The 20,514-nt window shown below is 29.8% G+C and overlaps 4 protein-coding genes across 5 annotated transcripts; 2 read left to right on the top strand and 2 right to left on the bottom strand.

Annotated features, from left to right (window-relative positions):
- Positions 1-92: 92 nt before the first annotated feature.
- Positions 93-3,439, top strand: LOC123262813 (charged multivesicular body protein 7). The gene is made up of 4 exons (XM_044725259.1): positions 93-119; positions 197-1,279; positions 1,516-1,705; positions 3,161-3,439. The coding sequence occupies exons 2-4, from the start codon at positions 221-223 to the stop codon at positions 3,220-3,222; spliced, it is 1,311 nt and encodes a 436-aa protein (XP_044581194.1). The 5' UTR covers positions 93-119; positions 197-220; the 3' UTR covers positions 3,223-3,439.
- LOC123262794 (modular serine protease-like) lies at positions 3,440-7,963 on the bottom strand. The gene is made up of 7 exons (XM_044725221.1): positions 7,667-7,963; positions 7,205-7,603; positions 5,979-6,397; positions 5,687-5,908; positions 5,081-5,379; positions 3,905-4,238; positions 3,440-3,817 (listed from the first exon to the last, which is right to left on the bottom strand). Exons 1-7 carry the CDS (start codon positions 7,747-7,749, stop codon positions 3,555-3,557), a joined length of 2,019 nt encoding a protein of 672 aa, XP_044581156.1. The 5' UTR covers positions 7,750-7,963; the 3' UTR covers positions 3,440-3,554.
- Positions 7,964-8,689: 726 nt separating this feature from the next.
- Positions 8,690-17,673, bottom strand: LOC123262784. Of its 2 annotated transcripts, none has more exons than XM_044725202.1 (2): positions 17,581-17,673; positions 8,690-12,216 (listed from the first exon to the last, which is right to left on the bottom strand). In XM_044725202.1, exons 1-2 carry the CDS (start codon positions 17,586-17,588, stop codon positions 8,913-8,915), a joined length of 3,312 nt encoding a protein of 1,103 aa, XP_044581137.1. In that variant the 5' UTR covers positions 17,589-17,673; the 3' UTR covers positions 8,690-8,912. The 2 variants fall into 2 exon arrangements, with proteins under 2 accessions (XP_044581137.1, XP_044581138.1); XM_044725203.1 differs by lacking the exon at positions 17,581-17,673 and adding an exon at positions 12,633-12,947.
- Positions 15,764-20,275, top strand: LOC123262800 (zinc finger protein 836-like). The gene is made up of 2 exons (XM_044725229.1): positions 15,764-16,176; positions 18,267-20,275. The coding sequence occupies exons 1-2, from the start codon at positions 16,063-16,065 to the stop codon at positions 19,980-19,982; spliced, it is 1,830 nt and encodes a 609-aa protein (XP_044581164.1). The 5' UTR covers positions 15,764-16,062; the 3' UTR covers positions 19,983-20,275.
- Positions 20,276-20,514: the final 239 nt, after the last annotated feature.

Raw genomic sequence — 20,514 nt, forward strand, 5'->3', positions numbered from 1 at the left:
ATTGAGCAGTTCAAAAATTAATTTTAAAAGTGCCCATCAGATGTCTTACCACTTGAGCAGCTGAGCAGAATGTTTATTATTATAGTTCAGTGATTGATATCAAAACTAATGAATCATACAGTAAGTTAGTCTTATATTTGTTATTCTGTTATATTTACAAATTAATTATTGGCAAATTTAATAAAATTATTACAGGGAGAATAATATAATTATCAACAAAATGATTTCGTCAAATTCAAACGATGTTACTCCGCTGCCTACTCAAAATATGCCTGACTCTTGGTTTAAAGATGAACAAATGAATGCAATGTTTGCAGAATTTCGAAATCGTTCTGTCAACCCTCAGGATTGGGATTCTAAATATAAATTTTGGCAAGAATTGATATCAAAATGGTTAAGTTTTAATAATAAATGTTGTTTCACGATAATTGATCTTAAAGCGACTTTTAAAAGAAAAGGATGTACACCATTGTGTTTGAATACTGTTATTGAAGAATTATACAGAAATCGGGAAATAGTTACGGAAAATGAATTTTTACAAGATCAAAAAACTTGGGGATCCTGGTTAGTGGACACTGTTGTGAAAAAACCAGTTGTTTGGTCTTTCTCGAAGCTCAAAAATTATTTTGTAACAAATGTTCCTGTCAATTCGGAGACTCGATATGTTCACTTGAAAACGGTAAAAGGATTAGCAGATACAATACTCAGTTTATCATCTGATAAAAAACCAATAATTTTAACAGTTCAACAAATAACTGAAAAATGTAGGATAGCTTACAATAATAACAATTTGTCTGAAGAAAATGTAAAACTAGCTTTAATTTGGATTGGAAGATTAAAAAGTAGCCAATTAAATAATAGGAACAATAATGCTTGGAATAGTCGTTTAAAAATTTCTCCCGATAGTATCAGTAATTTAACAGAATCTGAGGAAGGTTTATATAAAATACAAGAAAGCGAAAAAGTTATTTTAAAACGGATCGAGGAATTAGAAATTGAACGTAATGACGTTTTGGACAAAGTTAAATCTTACATCAATAGGGGTTTGAAAGATGTAGCTAAAACTTTTTTGAGAAGAAAACACGAACTTGATAAAAGAATTGAAAAACATGCAATGACCTTGCAAAATTTACAGACTTTGATTACAAGTATCTCTGATGCACATTCTAATACTGAGGTACTCGATGCATACAAAAAAGGTAGTGAAATATTGAAAAATTGTGAAAAAGCTGGATTATCTGAGATTAATGCTCGAGATACTATGGATGATGTGCGTGAGGTAAGATATAAATTATATATTTATCCAATTCAATTTTTCAACCATTATGAAGTACTTCTTATTAAATTAGTACACGTTAAGTTCAAAATTTTAGAACTTTCCATGATACTTCTTGATTTAATTTTGTGATTAACAAGGAAAATTACATTTATTTTGAAATTTTTAATGAAAACTGACATGTTGAAATTGATTTGTTACCTTGTATACTCGTTTTATTTAATCTATAATTATTTCAGATAATGGAAGAATTTGATGAAATGCAAAAATCACTAACGGAGCCCATAAAACTTGATGAATCGGATGATGAATTAGAGAAAGAATTAGACGAATTATTACATTCTGATTCTCCGGATAAATCTTTACCACCAGTGCCTTCTTCTGAAATTCCAGAACTTGAAAACAGATTGTCTGATTTGCGTTTGCCAGGTTTGTATTTTTTTTAATAAAGGTTAAATTTTCAATTATTTGCACTAAAGAAATTTATACTAGAAATGTAGGAAAAATATATACTAAAAATATAAAAACAATTAGTTGATTGTCGACTGATGTCGACAATATTGATGAAAAACTATTTTTATATCAATATTGATATACATATAAAATCCGAATAAAAAAGAAAATTACAATTTTTTTCCCATATAGCTCAACAGAGATTGCCGAGAAAAAAAAACTCTTAAAGACCTGATGCTTTTATTTTGCGTTTCGACAGAGTTTTTAAAAATATAATTCTCGTTCATTGTTTAGATGTGAAGCTCTACTATTTTTCGGCCATAAAAAATTAAAAAATCGATTTGTTAACAACTTTTTTTTTACATCGTTCTTTACAGCAGATTTATAAATCATTTAAAAAATTCTATTTTTTTATTTTTTTTGCAGTTTGAAAATTTTTAAAATATCTTCTTGTCTTATTATTCAATGAGATTTTTGAGAAATCTATTTGTGAGTTCCATACTATTATTTTTCTTAACGAGCATGAAAAACCAAAAAAAAAAAGAAAATATGAAAAAATGATTAGAAAATTTTTTACGAATTTTTGAAAATATTGTAAATCTTAACGTTTGACAATTTAGAGATGATAAGATAATTTTCCAATATTTTTACATAATATTTCATATTCTGCATTAAAAATAAAATAATAAAAAAAAAAAGGATTTATGATTATTTCAATTGTTCAAGATTTCACAATTTTGTGGTATCTGAAATCCTCCGTGAAGATAAACAAAATATGAAGAAAAAAAAATTAAAAACATTCCGCAGCCGAAATGAAAGTTAATTCTTAAGTAACCCAATATTTACAGAATCATTGAAACAATTGCAATACTAAATTTTCATGAAATAGATAGAGCAAAAGATAATTTTTGGTCTGGAAAAAAAAGGAGATGTGAAAATAAAAAGTTATTTAATACGCTTTCTTATGCACTTTACAGAATGTCGATAAGTTATTTCATTGAAAAGTAATTTGAAGAAGCAGTAAAGTAAACATTTTCGCCACTTTCATAATTTTGAAATGCTTTTTATTCCATTCTTATTCAACCGTTTAAACTCATTTTTTAACTTGACTCATTTAGTATTCTTCTGTTTAATAAGTATGTTAAGTTTCGTTAAGATTCGTTAAGAATTGTAGATGTTTTGGCATGAAATTTTTCAAAGTTCTGTCATGAAGACAAATACATTAGTTACATTTATATGAATTCTACTAGAGTCAGATAAGTTAATTTTTTGATTTTTTATGGCCAAAATCGGTGGAGCCCTACATAAAAACAATTACCGAATTTTCGTATCATACTTTGTAGTTTTGAGTTTAATTAATTTCAATAAAAAATTATTTTACTATTTGAGCAATAACAACATTTTTAACTATTGATATTTTTTTATTTATAGAATTTCCTTCGCCTCCTGAAACAAAATCGTTCATGAGTCAAGAAGTCAAGGATTTTCTTTGAAAAAATGACAATTGTTTTGAAGTTTAAAGCTGTAAGATTCATCTATAAGGCACGGTATGAATTATGTGTTTTCTTGTGCGTGTATATCTTCGACTCGTTATAAAGACCAATGTGCTTGATGCATAATAACTAAAGTAATTTACTAATAACTATTTTTTATACAAATATGTTCGATTATTTAATATTAATACAGTATACAGATTAATTAATTAACTAATTGAAGATTTATAATTTATTTATTGAGTCAAAAAATAAAATTTCAAATTCAAACAATGTACTTTTAATACCTCCTTACTGTTAAAAAAAAAAAAAAAAAAAAAAAAAATAGTATTTTAAAAAAGCCTCCGTGAAAAATCAGACGCTGTGTCACATGGTGGAATATTTTTATGAGTTTCGAGCTTGAAAATAATGTCTTGTATCCACGACATATGGCTAGAAATTTTGGTATACAGCGAATAAAGATTATTGTTACAAACTGGAATGCCATCGGATATTTTTGAACCAATGCTCACACTGACAATCCCACGGAGATACCACAATCCTTGATTATTGAAAACCAAACCGCCTCCACTGTCTCCATTACAAACCGATGACCCTGTTACAAAAAATTATTATTCAAGTACCTAATAGAATATATTAAAAAGATAATTTATTAATTATCAAGGGGAAGAGAGTTTCATACCGTTTGTATATCCAGCACAAAATTTATCAAGTGTAGTGTAGACATCAGATTCATTTGAAGCACTGGCTGATTTACAATGACTTAGAGGCACAACTGGTACAGTCAGAGATTGTAACATACCACTTGATGGACCCAGTTCAGTTCTTCCGAACCCTGCAACGGATCCCTTTTGCCCAACGTCAATTGCTATATGATCATTGTTTGTAATATCAAGACAAGCCGGCACAAGAAATTGTGTAAACGTAAATACTTTATCAATTTGTAAAATAGCAATGTCTCGTGAATAACGTCCTTTGTTGCCCGAGTAATTACAATCAATAAAAATATTTTTTATCTGAAATAAATAATCGTGATCACGATAATGATTTTTTTAAGTATACGCTACGTAAAAAATTTAGAGAACCGAATAATTTTTCAGTATTATTAGGAAAAAATTTTCTTATGTTATTTTGATTTGACATATTATCTGCGATGAGTGACCTCTAAATATTTATTTTAATAAACTTAAAAAAACCGAAAATTTTGTGTAATTCAATTTAAATTGTTTTTGTGTTTATGCCATTATATCATAAAGTTACATTTTTCCCGAACAAAAGTACAAAACTACATGTTTTCTTAACTATTTGATTTAGAGATGAAGAAAAACAAAAAAAATTTTTTTTCCAAAATTCAAAAATTCATAATTTTTAAACAAAACAAAACACCTCTCTGAAATTTTCAGGATCTCTTAATTTAAGATTATTTAAAGGTATTACTGTAAAAAATTTGACCCCGAATTTCGTGTCTCATTTTTAAAAATTTGTTTCCTAAATATTTTTTTTTTCAATAGCCTTAAGTGTTGTCCCCTTTATAACAAAAAAAAGACTATTTCTGTATCTATAATAGTTTTCAAGATACAACGAACTTTATTAAAAAAATGAAGTTGAAAAATTAGAAAAACAATAAAATTTTGAATTTTGAAAAACTTTCGAAAAAAAGTTTTTTATGTTTTTTCCTCTTGCAAATTTTTTTTATGATGAAAGAAAAGTCTTGAACAAATTTCGTCCAAATTGAAAGGGGTTGATTCCAACTATTGGTCGATTTGACATGAAATAACCCGTGTAATTTTTTATAAAACGCGGAAAATTATAAAAAAAAAAAAAAAAAAAAAAAAAAATGCTTTAACAACTTACTAACATTTCTTTTGTGAACGAGTCTTGAATCATGAAGTAAACTGTTAAAATCTCGAAAAATATTCCCTGTAGCGATAGAAAATTTTTCTGGACTTTCAACTCTTTGAATTTCTTCATTATAAACACAATGTGCAGCTGTTATTAACAAATCATTTTGTATTATAGTTGCTCCACAAATAAACATTTTTTCGTCGTAACGGGATTCAGATTTGTACAAAGTTGCATGCCAAGGAAAATCGCTGATATTAGGAGTGCCTCCCTTTACAATCAAAGGGTTGAGGCTTGTAGATCGAATGCCGCACACTGAAATACGTTTTGAAAAAGTATCTATTTACTGTCTGATTTTCAATTATCAACTACAATTATTATGATTGCTGTGCCTCCAATAAAAAAGAAGAAAAATTGTATACTTTCTACGAATAAATTAGCACCAGAAAAAGTAAATAATAGATTAGTTTTTTCTTTCAATCATTTAATTTTATATCAGTTTGAATCATAACTCTATCTTTTAACAATGTGATAACATTTGATACAGAATTATAATTATTTTTTCCATCATTTTCTAGCCTAATCACTGTACCATTAATGTATATATTAATAACAATCGAACCTGGAATACAATGAATTGGTTTAGGCTCCCACTGGCCTTTAGCATTGCATCGAACAATGTCTCTTTGAAGACCGAGTACCGTTGTATCTTGACGGTAACTATCACGGCATGAAATTTTGGCACTAGTTCCTGGAGGAACTAGCACCTCACAGGAAATCCATTCATTGTTATAGTCACATTCTGCTACTGTTGATACTGAGCTCAAAGGCTTGCAGCGAATTTCTGTCAAAAAAAAAAAATTATCTTCATCCAGACACTTCAAGAAATAATATAAAAAACAAATTATACAAACCAACACACTCTGGTTCACTTGACCATTTACTTTTTGGACCACAAAAAATATCACTAGAACCCTTTAATTCATATCCAGGATTACAGTTATAAACTAAATATGTTCCAGGAATCATAACAGTGTTTTGGTTAGCATCGCAATGTTCGTTACTTTGACACTGTGATTTATGTAATTTCCATCTTCCGTTTTGCGGCTGTTTCGGAGGAAAACAAGTTGATTGTGGTTGAATCCAAGGTGAAGAAGTCGTCGAAGTTACTTGGTTTTTTATTTTTTGTGTTGTTGAAGAAATAGCAATTTTATTTTCACTGCATAAAATGAATTCTTCATCAGAACCATCCACACAATTCCGAATCCCATCGCACTTCTTATCTCCATCTATACATGCACCGTAAGCACATTGAAATGTAAATTTTGGACACCTAAATACAGTAAAAATTATTAACTGAATTCTGCAGATTTCTGATCAATTTTTAGTTTTGTTGAAAAAATGATTTATACGAAAAAAATATTTAGAAAAATTGCATTGATAATTTTTTTCATTTTTTTGTCAAAAAAATCGAAATAATTTTCAAATATCTGTTAATTTCTGTGTCATCAAAACTATGAGAAAAAAATGAGAAATGGTATAAGAAATTAATTTATTAAAGATTTTAAACAATTTTATTTCTTAGCCGAAGAAATTAAAATTTTTCTTACAGTTACTTTTTTGTTGAAAAAGTTTTCTAGATTTGAGAAATACCAATTATGGATGAAAATTCGCAAGCTGTCTATCTAAAATTGTTTTTTTCCAAATCAAATTAACTTTTTTTCAACAAGAAAGTTACTGTGAAAAAAATGTCTTCAGCTAACAAATAAAATTGTTAAAAATTTTCAACAAATCAATTTCTTGTCATAATAATCCCCATTTTTTGCAAAAACAATTTTTTCTCTCGGTATACACGTAGAATACAATAATAAATAAAAAAAAAAAAAAAAAAAAAAAAAACTACAAATCGCTTACATGATCAAATTTTTTTGACGATTTTTTCGAAAAATTAAAGATAATTTTAACGAATCTGATTACCTTGAAATAAGTGAAAAATTCCTAGACCAAAATCAATTTTTCTTACTTTGAGAGAAAAATTTTTCGAAATGATTAGCCTCAATTATTTTAGGTTTTTTTTCTCTTAAATCAAGTTAATTTTTTTTATCAGAATTCGAATGCATTTTATAAACTATTTTCTTACTGGTGAGAACTACAAGTCGTTGAAGTTTCATCAGATTGATCACTACAATCAGGCGAGCCATCACAGACCACAATGTCATCAATACATTGCCCACTATTGCATTTAAATTGATTGATTCCACAATTTCCAGAGTTCACAACTGATGTATTCGTGATAGAACCACGACATCTTGATGATTTTTCATCAGACTTATCTACACAGTCATCGACTCCATTGCATAGTGCATCTCCATCAATACAAGCACCATAATCACAACGGAATGCGTATTGTGGACAAATAATTTCTGTTTTTAAACATTCATGTCGAGTTTCATCACTTCCATCCATACAATCTTGTTTTCCATCACATAAAAATTCCCCGGTGATACATTGTTCATTTGCACAACGGAATTGATTAAGTCTGAAAAATTTTTTCAATTAATCCTTATCAACTTCATTATTTTTTAAAATTTTATGTACTTACTCACATGTATCTTGACTATGAGAAAGCTGTAATAATCCTAATATTTGAATACTAAATATTACACACCGTACTTTCAGATTCATCTTCAATTTTGCAAAACAAATTTTAAATGATTGTGGTTTGTGGTAAAAAGAAAATATTCATTCAATGAATAATTCATAAGTTCAAGGACTTATGATAAACTCACCCAACTAGTTTTGCAAACCGCTGTATGATATCATTGATGTATAGTGATATTAAATTTGTTGAGTTTATATATACATATGTTCATAATTAACGTTGTAGATGATAAATACATTCAAATGTAATTGACATTTATAAAGAAATGATCAATCGTTCTTAGCAATATTCAAGTTCAATAATTAACTCTACATAGATTGAGTAAAAAAAATTTTAAACTACTTAATTGAATCGATACTTAGAATAAGTTATTTTTTACTAAACTGAATCATAAAATTTCTTATTTCTGATATTTAAAACCCTATTTAATCACTTCACTGCTTTCCATTTGAGTCACTAGTAACAAGCAATAGCTTCTTACGACTGAAGATGAAAATATTATTCGATTTTCTGTAGTCAAATCTCGTGAATTTTTTTTAATTTTCTCATGAAGTTAATTTTTTTATCTTGTTATCACCTAAAAAATTTATAAAAATGTATATACATTTGGCTGTCTTCAAATTTTAGATAGAAACAAATAGTAACTAAAATTTTCATGTACTTATTAAACATACGTGCTTAAAAACTGAAAACCTAAATTGGGCTCTTACTTAATTTTACTAAAAATTAAAAAAACAATTACAGTTTTTTATATTTATTACAGAAGAAAAGATTTTTTTTTACGCAAACTAATAGTAATAGTAATTATCACAGTCTTTATGATTTTATTTTCGGTATACTGAAACATGGAATTGCTCGTACCGGTGGCAGCTGTCTGAAATCGCCGCATAGAATCACGTGGATGCCTCCGAATGGTTTGTCGTAAATGCTGGTAATCTGCTGCAGTCAGTAATTGACTTTTTGGAGAGTAGCTGAACTTAACATACTGATCTCGTCCACGAAAACAGCTTTGACGCCAACGAACATGTTTCTGTACGCTTGGAAATTCTCCGTAGATAAGAGTTTTTTCTACAGTCCGCGGGACCCGTGAAGAATATTTGTAGCGTTTCAAAAGTGTCATCTCTACAACCATTTAATCGATGTATGAGCTCAAGAATGATCTCCCGTTGTTCTGGGTTGGTCGTTCTTAGCAACTCGCTATACTGCGTTTCTTCACAATCGAGAATTCTTGTCGGGGGACGATTTGGTTAACATCATCGACGTTCTCGGCACCATCTTTTCTTAGCAATTGTTGGACATACACTGCTCTTGATTCTTTTTCTTGCAAATTGCTGTTATTATCATTTTGCAAAATCGTCATCGCTTCAAGTTCCTTCATGGCGTTTTCAATGTTTAAGTTCGTCTCGAATAGGCTATGGCGTTCCATGATGGTGTGTTTGTTGTCGTCAAATAATTGCAAAAATTTATTTTGATCAACAATCTCTGACATTTCGTTGCGAAACTGTACGTAAAGTAGAACCATCTCTCGTTTATAATCTTCAGTTTCATCAATATCGTAGCGTCTGTATCGTATGACTCGTCCGAGCAGTCGTCTGCGATATTCTTTTGGTGCTTTCGACGTCCTCGCTTCAGGTACAGCTTCTTCAGAATCTTCATCGTCATCCACGTACACGTCGTCTTCTTCGTCAACGAAATCACTAGCGTTAGCATACCACGAAGCAAACTCAGCCAAATACACTTGTTCTAAAGATGCAGGTCGTTCTTCATATCGCTGTATTATGTTTTTGGTCCAAACATCAGTGCTGTCTCCATCGATGCCTTCGCGATCCATTTGTTGACGACGCTTGCGGCGGCATTGTCTTTCTGTCGGCAACACCGTTGGGATGTACACAATTTGACGACTTGCCTCACCCATTGGTTGTCGTAGTAGATACCATGCTGCTTCTTGCGCTGACATCTCAACTGAGTTAAGCAGTTTGATACTTAACGTTTTCAATTGGCCTGTGTAGTTCTGATCGGGATGCTCTTGCATCATCGTGGTAAGCTCACGACGTAGGTTACTCATTTCACGGACTGATTTATTTACATACTCTGAGACATACTCTGCGCAGCTGTACTCATCCAAGATGAACTGAATGTCGATGTTAGAGTTGACTTCGCCGGCAAGGTACGGATTGAACGTGTTTGTCATAAGTTCGTCGAAATTTCGTTTCAACACCAGAGTCGCTCTCCGCAACGTTGAACGCACAACGTCGAGGTATGAAACGTAAGTCAAATCATTAGCATTAAGAAACTCATCCATGCATGTGTAACGACGTTCACCGAGAGAGGCACGCAGCTCCTTGGCCTTCTGTTGTAGCGTTTGACGGCGTCCATCAGATTGAGGCATCGGAATCAGTACACGGGTCGTGATCATAGGCCAGTACGGGATCCCAAATCTGCAAGTTGTCTCGCCTCGCTTTGTGCAAGTGAAAGTATGTTTGTGTATCTGGTTGGTGTAGACAGAATTGTTTGGCACATCATCTCGAGCAACCGAACTTAATTTTTCCATGAGATTGATGGTTCTTGGCATATTTTCCGACACAGTCTCACGTGGGTCGTCGTTCAACCACAATAAAATATGTGCGTTTGGGCTTCCTTGATGCTGGAACTCAATACGAAGGAAGTAATCTTTAACGAAATACTTGCCGAACGGATTGTAAGACTGTTTAGATTTCAGCATTTTCATCAAGGAACCAACGAGCTTGTAGAAGTATATACAGCACGTAACAGGATCGTCGCTTACTAAAGTACAGCGCTCAGAAGTGTTGAGATCTTTTGCTGTTTTTTCAGGATATTTTTTGCTCAGTTTGAGAAGTATAGTGAGCAGTTTCATCCAGCGTATTTCATTGGCACTTATAGTAAGGAAGGCAGTTGGTTTACCAAGTTGACGAATCATTGCAAAGAGGTCTCGTTTGCGAGAGGCCCAGTATTGGACGGAGTTTGGTACTGTCTTCATAAATGCGAGGTTTTGTATGACATATTCTTTCAGAAATTCTGTGTCCTCTAACATATGTCGCGTCACATTATCCGTGACCGGAACATTGCGAAACGTGCTGTAAATTCCATTCAACATACGCAGCCGCAATATTCTGATTGCAACGTACAAGATTTTTTGAGGCGTGGCTCCGCGTCTGTCACGGCGTCGTATTTCACTGCTCGCTATCATATAAGGTGTTACTGAAATTCCCATGTTGAATTGACGTGGCTCTCCGAAATATATCGATGGAAACGACAATTCTTCTGCATGACGATCATAAATGATTTCCTGATGTCCTAGTGCGTTATTGAGACAATCTTCTTCATTCCACATCACGGTATGTTGTCTTGAAGCGAGAATCTCAGATTCAGGTGTGTTTTCAGCAGAGATGTTTTCTATACGGTCGGACGGATCATCCTGTATGTCATCAAGAAACGGCACAGTAGGATGCAGTCTCGACAAATCCACGTCGATTTCGTACATGTTATATAATGGAGACTCCTGCAGTACAGTTAGCCACGCACTGATTGTACTTTTGGACATGTATTCGTTGATGTAGACCAATTTGTGGGCAAGGTTTCGCTTGATGTTAACATTGATGACGTCGTGCTCATTTAATTGGCGCGGCAAACATGTTACCATCTGTTGTACGTCTACTGGTACGTTAATCACTTGCCCTATGATTCCATATGAAAAATCATGCTGCAGACGACGCACTTGCATAAATGGCAGACGTGGCGATATCGATCGTTCACTGATGGGATCCAACGGTGGTAGACCTGGTGGTTTGTCCGGATATGAGAATCCATTAACTTTTGCTAGGGGCGGCATAGATTTTTTGTTCAGTGAACGTTTACAAGTGTTGCAAACTATTTCATATTCTTCTCTGCACAGTAGTCGATTTTCTTTGATGAACCATTTCGAGATCACCTCTAGCTGTGCCGCAGTGATGGGTTTGAGTTCGTTCTTGAACCACAATCTGTCGCAAACCGAACAAGCGTAGCCAAAATCGTTGTCTAGAAAAGTTGATTTAAATCTCATGATCGAGTATGCCCATTTGGTGTTCCAAGTAGATTGTGCCTGTTGTACTTCAATTTGATCAGAAGAAGTACCTGGTTGAACAGTGATTTGTGCTGGTTCTGCTGCTGAAGTTCGACGTTGTTGGTGTGTGAGCTGTCGTTGAGCACTAGTTTGGACGTCGTTTGACCTTGCCCCTGAATGAGAAGATAATGCAGTAGTCGATTCCAATGAACTACTGATACGAGCCAAGTTAGCAGCTTTCCGTAGTCTGCGGTTGCGCTGTCTTTCGGCATCCGATTTCCTCGCAGCTATCACCTGTGCAGAAGTTCTGGATGCTGCTATACGCTGTCTGTACTCACGTTGTTTCTGTGCCTTCGATATTCGTGGTGGCAGAACTATGACATCCATAGGTTCGTCAGGTTGGTCTGCCATGGTGTGATTGTAAGCGGTTCTGCAAAAGAAATTGTTAATAATTTATTTTTAAAATTATTTCAACAAAGAAAATGTACTTAATGATACATTGTTAATTAAAAATTGATTTAAAAATTTGATAATTGATATAATTATTATTATTTATAATTAATATTAATTATTTTATTAATTTATCGTTTATAAGTTAATTATTAATAATAATTTATTTATTTATAATTAATATTATCAACAGTAATAATTTGATATAATTTGACATAAATATTTTTAAAACTAGTTAAAAACATTAATTTTTAATTTTCAAATATAATTTAAAGTTTTTGCAAATTTAATTAAAATAATTTGTTTATATATGATCACGAGTTGTAGTCATATTATGTGATATTATTCTTTATTTATTATTAGTCATATTATTCTTAAAATGCAATAATTAATTACCTTTTTTGCCGCTGCTTTGAGAAAAACAGTTTATTGAGGTGAACAAAATGAAATCAGACTGAAAATTATGAAGGAAATCAATTAAATCTTATTAAATTTTAGAAAAAAAAACACAAAACACGTTGTTTCGTATTCAACACTTGTTGCAAATAATGGCTTCAAAATTTTCTATGGCCAAACATAAGACAAAATGGGGTTAACCCCACTTGTAAATAATAACCAATTTTTTTGACGTTATAACGTCTAATAAATCGATAAACACCGGCTGCGCGCACTAAAAAGTATCACGTTCCGGCTGAACCTGAGCGTGCAAGAGAGAGAGAGAGAGCGCGGAACAAGCGATAGAGAGGCACGATCGGCCCCTAGCGTTGGCTTGTGACACATTTATTTCTTTTCTCACGTGACGTTAGAGCTAGCAGTTCGAATATTTATTTATTTATTTATTCATTCATTCATACGCCAATCGGCTTTATACATTAGATTTACATCAATTAAATTTGGTTATGGGTGAAAAAAGAAAATAAAAATAAAAATAAAGTAAAAAGAGTATTAGCATTTCAATAGAATTAAATTTAAATTAAATTGAATTAAATCAATTTCATTTACTTTATAAGTTTAAATTATTAGTATTATATAAAAATATCTCTAAGAGTAGTTATTACAAGATGAAATGAAATTGCACTTTTTAAGAGGCTAGTGGTTATTGGTTAGAAGCAGTCTTTTAACCGATGATACAAACGATGTGATCGAAGTGTCAAATAATTCGAGGTGCGAGCAATTATCATTGATTAGATTAGCGATTCTATTTCTCGTGCTATTATATATATATATATATAACTTTTGGTAGTTTTAATTGTCTCTATCAATCGATTTGCTCTTAAGTTTGACCTAGGACAGATGATTCCTACACGGTGAGAAATTTCTGTAGAAATTTACTATGCATACATAATAAGACTGAACCTTAATGACTCAATTCAAAATATTACCATAAAAATTTAAGAATATCATATTGTACCAATCAATATTTACTAGGGACCATAGTAAATTTGACCATGCAACTGTTACATAAACATATATAAAAAATTTTCGTAAACTGACAGAACAAAAACTGTTAGTGTGCTTAAAACTTTTCATTATAGTTCCATAGTAAAATTTCTGTTGCTCAGTCGACAATAAAAATTTATAAAAAAGTTTCACATTTAGTCACGTGTACTCGGTTTAAATTTAAAATTGTGACTATGAAATTTTCAAATGTCCCATAGTAAACGTATGCGTGTCAGTCGCGACGCGCGCTCTTTCATTTTTTCGTGCTGCTTTGTTTTGTCAACATAAGTGTACAGACGCTATCAGTAGTGGTTAACGGTGTTATGAAAATTGCAATAAACATTAAGTTTTAAATAAATATTAGTTTATAAATCCATCAACACATGAATAGTTAATGAAAATTTTTAAGATTCATAAATAATAAAATATTTAATAATTTACCGTGAAAAATTAAAATGAAAACAAACATTTGATGGTTAACCTGCAACCGACACTTCTAATAATAATAAAAAATAATTTAAAAGTTATATATTGTGTTTATAATTATTCATAATAAAATTAACTGCCAAAATAAATCCTACGTTTATTGTTAAAAATGAAAAAAAAAAATAAAAAAAACTATATTTTAAAAATTATTGCAAACAAAAAAAATCTTGTTTGGTTTGATATTTTTTTTGATTGCTAAAAACATTTTTTACTCTAAAATTTTCTATTTTTTACAAACGTTTTCTTATTTTTTTTGCTAAAGTACATTCGGAAATTTAAATTATTGCATATTTCATTTTACTATGGTACATTTCAATTTCTACCATTTACTATGTCTGATTTCATTTGTTTCGGAAATTACTATGGGCCATTGTAAAATTTTATTCTGAGTCAATAAGGTTCACTAGTAATATGCACCATTGTAATATCTAAAATCCATGCAGAATAAAAAATAATGGAAATTTCTCACCGTGTACTTTCTCTAGAATTTCTGGAGAGTCGATGTGCCCGTTAATAATTTTGAAAGCAAAAATTAAGTCCGATATTTGTCTTCTCTGGGAAAGCTTACTAATCTGGCAGTTACTGTAGGCTTCCTGAGCTGTAGACAAAAACCTACGATTTGCCAGATGCTTGCACAGTTTTTATTGTATTCTTTCTAGTCTATTAGTAGCTTGTGTCGTACCTGGTGACTAGATTACAGTGCAATATTCTAAAATCGGTCTGACCAGGGTATTGAATAGAAGTATTAATGTTCTTTCATTCTTGAAGTCTTTGCCTGATCTGATTATGTACCCTAGAGTTTTATACGCCTTTGATACTGTTTTGTCTACATGCTTATTGAAGCTTAACTTGGTGTCAACCAGCACAGCTAAGTCTTTCATGACAGGAGGTTTAGGTAATGGCTGGCCATTTATATTGTTCTATAACTAATTATTCGTGATTATATTAAAACAAATTATTTAAATTAAATTAGCAAAAATTGTAAATAATATTTGAAAATTAATATATAAATTATAAATAAATAGATTAATTATAATTATAAACGATAAATTGATAAAATAATTAATATTGACTAATTTATAAAAAGTATGCAATTTTTTATCAATATTTCTCTATGTATCACATAAAGCTATATAGTCCGTAAACCGACTTTACAGACAACTAATTTTTTTTTTAAATGATTTAAAAATTTTTGTCAAAGAATGCCACAATAAATACCCTGTTAAAATTTGAACCCTTAATATTAATACATAAGTATTTAGTAAGAATCCGCCATCAGCATCTAGAAGGAAATTTTAATTTAAGTTAATTATAATTATTGTAATCATCATAAAAGAATTAATTAAATTATCTTTATTAATTATTACTATCTTTAATAAAAATAAAAAACGTATGCAATTTGTAACCGAAAATTTAAATTTCTACCATTGCTTACGAGAAGCTTACGGTAGATGTCAGGCTATTTTTTATTTCCTCGGCGCATTTGATTTTAATTGTATGTAAGCATGTTTTGCTTGAAAATAAAAAAGAAAAAAAATATTTTAAAAATATACCTATAGTTTCATTAATTTTTCATGTGTGCATATTTGCATTTTTTTTTTATTGTAATTAATTTGTGTAGAAAAAAAAAACCCACAAATTGTTGTGTTTAATCATATTCTTAAAGACATACTTAGGTTATGCGGTGAAATCAACAGAATTGAGAACTACTGTTTCCTATAACAAATGTTTATTACTTATACATAGAAATCGGAGATAAAGCTATCATTTGGTAAACTAACTATATATGAGTAGTTAATTTTTAAATGTATATATAACAACATCGACCTTAACCAAAAAACAAGTGTAATAGTTTGGTTGTTTTTTTAATTTTATGTATTGACAAATTTTTTAATTTTTTATGAAAACTTGCACTGCAAAGGAAGTAATGGCTTACAAATCGCTGTCAGAATTTTCCCTAGAGGATGATTCGTTGTTTAATCACGTGGATACAAAAACTAACATTTTCCAAAAAGTAAGTAGTTGTGACAAATAAATTTTAACATTTTGTGGATAAATATATTAACTGGCTAATTACATTTCTTACCAGAACCAGAATTTTTTCGAAAAAAAAATTTTCCCATCTTTTTACATTGTATGAGGAATTCTGCCAAGTATCTCATTCTTTTTTTAAAATGTCACTTGAGTAAATATTCCCTTGATTGACAATCGAGAGCATTTTCAAACTTAATGTTTTTTTGTTTTTCTTATTTTTAAATTTTAACTAAAACAGGCAAGCATTGTTTTTAAGATACTGAAATTGAGAGAAATTTGATAATTTTTTAACAGATAAATTATAGCAAGAAAAATTTATTCAAAGAATTTCATTTTTAAAATCTATAAATAATTATAACTGCGATTTTCTAAAAGTAATTTTCTATACCTAGTTTATTTTTCAAGAAAAATTAAACAATTGTCAAGTGTCTGCTAATTTCAGTGTGATTTGTTTTTCTATTATTATTATTTTCGAATAGTTAAATCATGAACTACAAAATTAAAATTGAAAAACAAAATTAAACTTTTTTAATTTTTAAAGTTGAAAAATATTTTTTAGTGTTGGGGAATAAAAATCTAAAAAAAATACATAAAAATGGTAATATCTTTTAATTTTATTTTTGACTATGATTAAATGATCGAATTTTGTTGACAGATGAATCGAGATTTATTGACACTAAAATCTGTTTTTAAATTTTGAAGTTATGCTGGGAACTATAATTATAAATTTAAATGAGAATTCCAACTATGCTGAAAATCTTTTGTAAAAATATTTTTTAAATAATTCAAATTTAATACAGTCTTTTTTTTTTTTTTCATTGAAAAAAAATGTGTTAAAGATTATACTGATTGTGAAAAGGTACTTATTCAAAATTTATTTTCTTATTCCAAAAAAAATTTATTCAGATGAATTTTTCGGAGATTGACGAATTTTTTTTAATTCTTACAGATGATAAAATTTAGAAAATAATTTTTATTTTGTTACTATTGATTGATTTATTAGAGAAATATATAACTATAAATACACTCTCAGAAAATATATGAACAGAAGAACATTTTTTAGAGTAACTGAAATACATTTTCAAAATTTCATGAGTTGCAATAACTTATAAAGCTTAAAAAATATTAATTAGCAGACAACCGACCATTTATTTTATTTTTTTTTTTTTTTGTAACAAACAAATTAGTACAAAGAAAATATTTTCAAAAAAAATTGCATCCATAGTTTTTGAATACTTTTACCTGTGGAATTTTTTTCTAATTCTTTTAATAATTATTTGTTTACTAAAAAATAACATAAAAATTGTCAGTTATCATTTATTATTTATTGACTGTGAAGTTAACTTTTAAGGGCACTAACTAAAAATTATTCTTTATACTTAACAATGACATTGTTGACTTTCCAATGAATTTAAACTACAGAAGATCACATAGTTGCTGATTGTTGATTTGAATAAAATTAAGAATTTAGAAAAAATAACTTTGAGGAGTTATTTATAAATTATTTTTTGCTTATAATATTCTAAATCTTATGATTCAGCTCTAGCTGCACAAGCGATTGAAAATAATGACTAATAATATTTGTAGAGATTGTCAATTTTTTTTTTAAACAAATTATACAGAATCATGGACAGTAGATTTTCAGAAAAATTTCTTTCTTTATTTAAATTAAAAATAAGTTTTCTTTTCGATTTAGTCAAATTTCAGTTGAGTACTTGTCAAATACTTATGCATCTGTTTTAATCTCATTTTCATCACCAATACAAAATCATTTTTGACCAATATAAAAATTGTTTTGATCAATAATTATTTTACACTTGCAGTCCGCCCCGGCTTCGCACGAGTACTTAACAAAATTTTCAAAATTAATTATAATATAATATAGTCTATGTCATCCAGGGATAGTGTAGCTTCCCAACAGTGAAAGAATTTTTCAAATCGGTTCAGTAATTTCGGAGCCTATTCAATGCAAACAAACAAACAAACAAACAAACAAACAATCAAATCTTTCCTCTTTATAATATTAGTATAGATTAGCTTTTTATTTAATAAAGTATGTTTGTTTTACAGCTGGAATCAGTAGAGCAGACCTTCCATGAACCCGAAATTTTAATTATGTCAACTGATTCAAAGATCCAATCATTAAAAGTTAATAAAAATAATTTGCCATTAGAGATTAGTGAAGAAGCTCATTTTTTACCATCGAAAACATGTGGAAAGTCTGAAATAACATTATTACCAATAAAACAAGAGCGAAAATCTTGTGGGCATTATGAACCATGTGAAAATATTATTTGTGACGTTAATGTCCAGCACTATGTCGATCAACTAGGATCATCACCAATGTTGGCTGTAAATATTGACGACTCAGAAATAAATGCAAAAGTTTCGAAGCACTGTAATAATTCAAGGTGTGACGCTTTAAGTATTGAGCATAATCGTTGCAGAAGAGCAATAATTCGTCTTAATCGATGTGATAAATCTAACACATGTGATATTTGTGGAGTAGTACTAAAAACTCGTAAGTCTCGAATACATCACGGAAATTGTAGGCGAAAAAACGAGTATAGGCATAATCCAGTTGATGGAGCACAAATATTACGAGAAAAAATGCGGGAACGAGAATTACAAATAATGGAAGCATTTAGAGTTCGAAAAAATGACTATAGTGATCCGATTACATGTCACAATAAAGCTATAGAAATGTTAAAAAATAATTCTGAACTCATTGTTATCCCTAAACTGATGACACCATTACAACCACCAGTTGTAAATCAAAAAAATCATATGAATGAGACTAAAACTCTAACAATCAATGAAGTTTCTCAGAGTTTTGATCAATTGTTGAAAAACATACCCAACATAACGATCAAAAATTTACATTCGCAACAAAATGTTCCTAATAATAAATTAAATTCTAGCGAAAAGAATGAGACTCTTTCCAATTATAATAAAGTTGATTCGACAAATAATGCCACAGCAGGAGATAATAAGTTTATAATAACTACAATATCTCAACCAACGGTGCCTCATTCTTTTGTAATAAATGATAGGATTTTGACGCAACTCAAATCAAACATGGAAACAAACGTTCAAAATCCTTATATTATGCCAGTTAGAGTACTTCCAATCACTAATCTTAAGTCTGAGCCTTCTTTGCTTCATCAAATTCAGGGTATTCCAAAGTTTTGTATCATTGCAGATAATCCTACACCATCTGGAACATTGATTAAAATTCCGCCTACTGGTACTCAATCATCACCTTCGTCAAAATCAAAATTATCACACAAACCTTCAATATTATTAAAATCTAGATCTAATAATATTCCAATCAAACCGAAACCAGCGAATCCAGAATTCACAGTAATTAATTCTTTTCAGCCTTTTAAACATGAAATTATTAACCGAAGAAAAAGGATTGAGCAAAAGCCGTTCAAGTGTGAATATTGTTCCAAAAGATTTCTTACTGACTGGTATTTTAGATTGCATATTATCAAGCATAAAGGTGGAATGGTCTTAAAATGTAGTGAATGTGATCTGTCTTTTAGTAACACTGAAGATTTAAACAAACATGTTAGTGATGAACATAACGCTGATACTGCCGAAATTTCGTGTGGAAATTCGGACAGTGATGTTGAAAAAGAAAAAGATGATGATAAATGTATTTCTTGTGATGATTGTGGAAAGATATTTGATTCTGATAATGAAATAGACCAACACGAGTGTATAAATATAAATGATTTAGTTAGTACACAAACAAATTTACTAATCAGTAGCGAAAACTGAAACAGAGATAAGGAAATTAATAGTAATTGATGTGTGTCGTAAATGTGAGAATGAGTAATTAAAAATAATAAAATAAAATAGATAATAAGTCATTCCAGTGAAGTGAATACATTTTGAATGAAATTTTGTAAAGCTTTGAGAGACTAGCATGTAAATTATGTTAACATAACAATGACACTTGTTTTAGATTAATATTGATATGATATAAATATTAGTATTACTTTGAATAAGTTTATTACTATATTAGTAATAGAGCATTAGTGTTGATAAATAAAATAATTTCATTTAAAAAAGTTCATTTTTATTGTTTTCGAAATATATTTATGTTTCTTTTAATGAAACAAAAATTTCAATGGTTTGTAAAATTTTTTATACATGATTGAGTGAATTTCTTTTAGTTATAAAAGAAAAAGATTTTTTTTTAATATGCTACTCTGAAAAGTCGATTGAATTTGCAGACAGTTTATATTTTAAATTCTAACTTTTGTAAAAGTATTTTATAAGCGGAGTTATAATTTAAAACTTGAATATT

This window comes from Cotesia glomerata, linkage group LG4, assembly GCF_020080835.1.
Source record: "Cotesia glomerata isolate CgM1 linkage group LG4, MPM_Cglom_v2.3, whole genome shotgun sequence".
Taxonomy (NCBI): Eukaryota; Metazoa; Arthropoda; class Insecta; order Hymenoptera; family Braconidae; genus Cotesia; species Cotesia glomerata.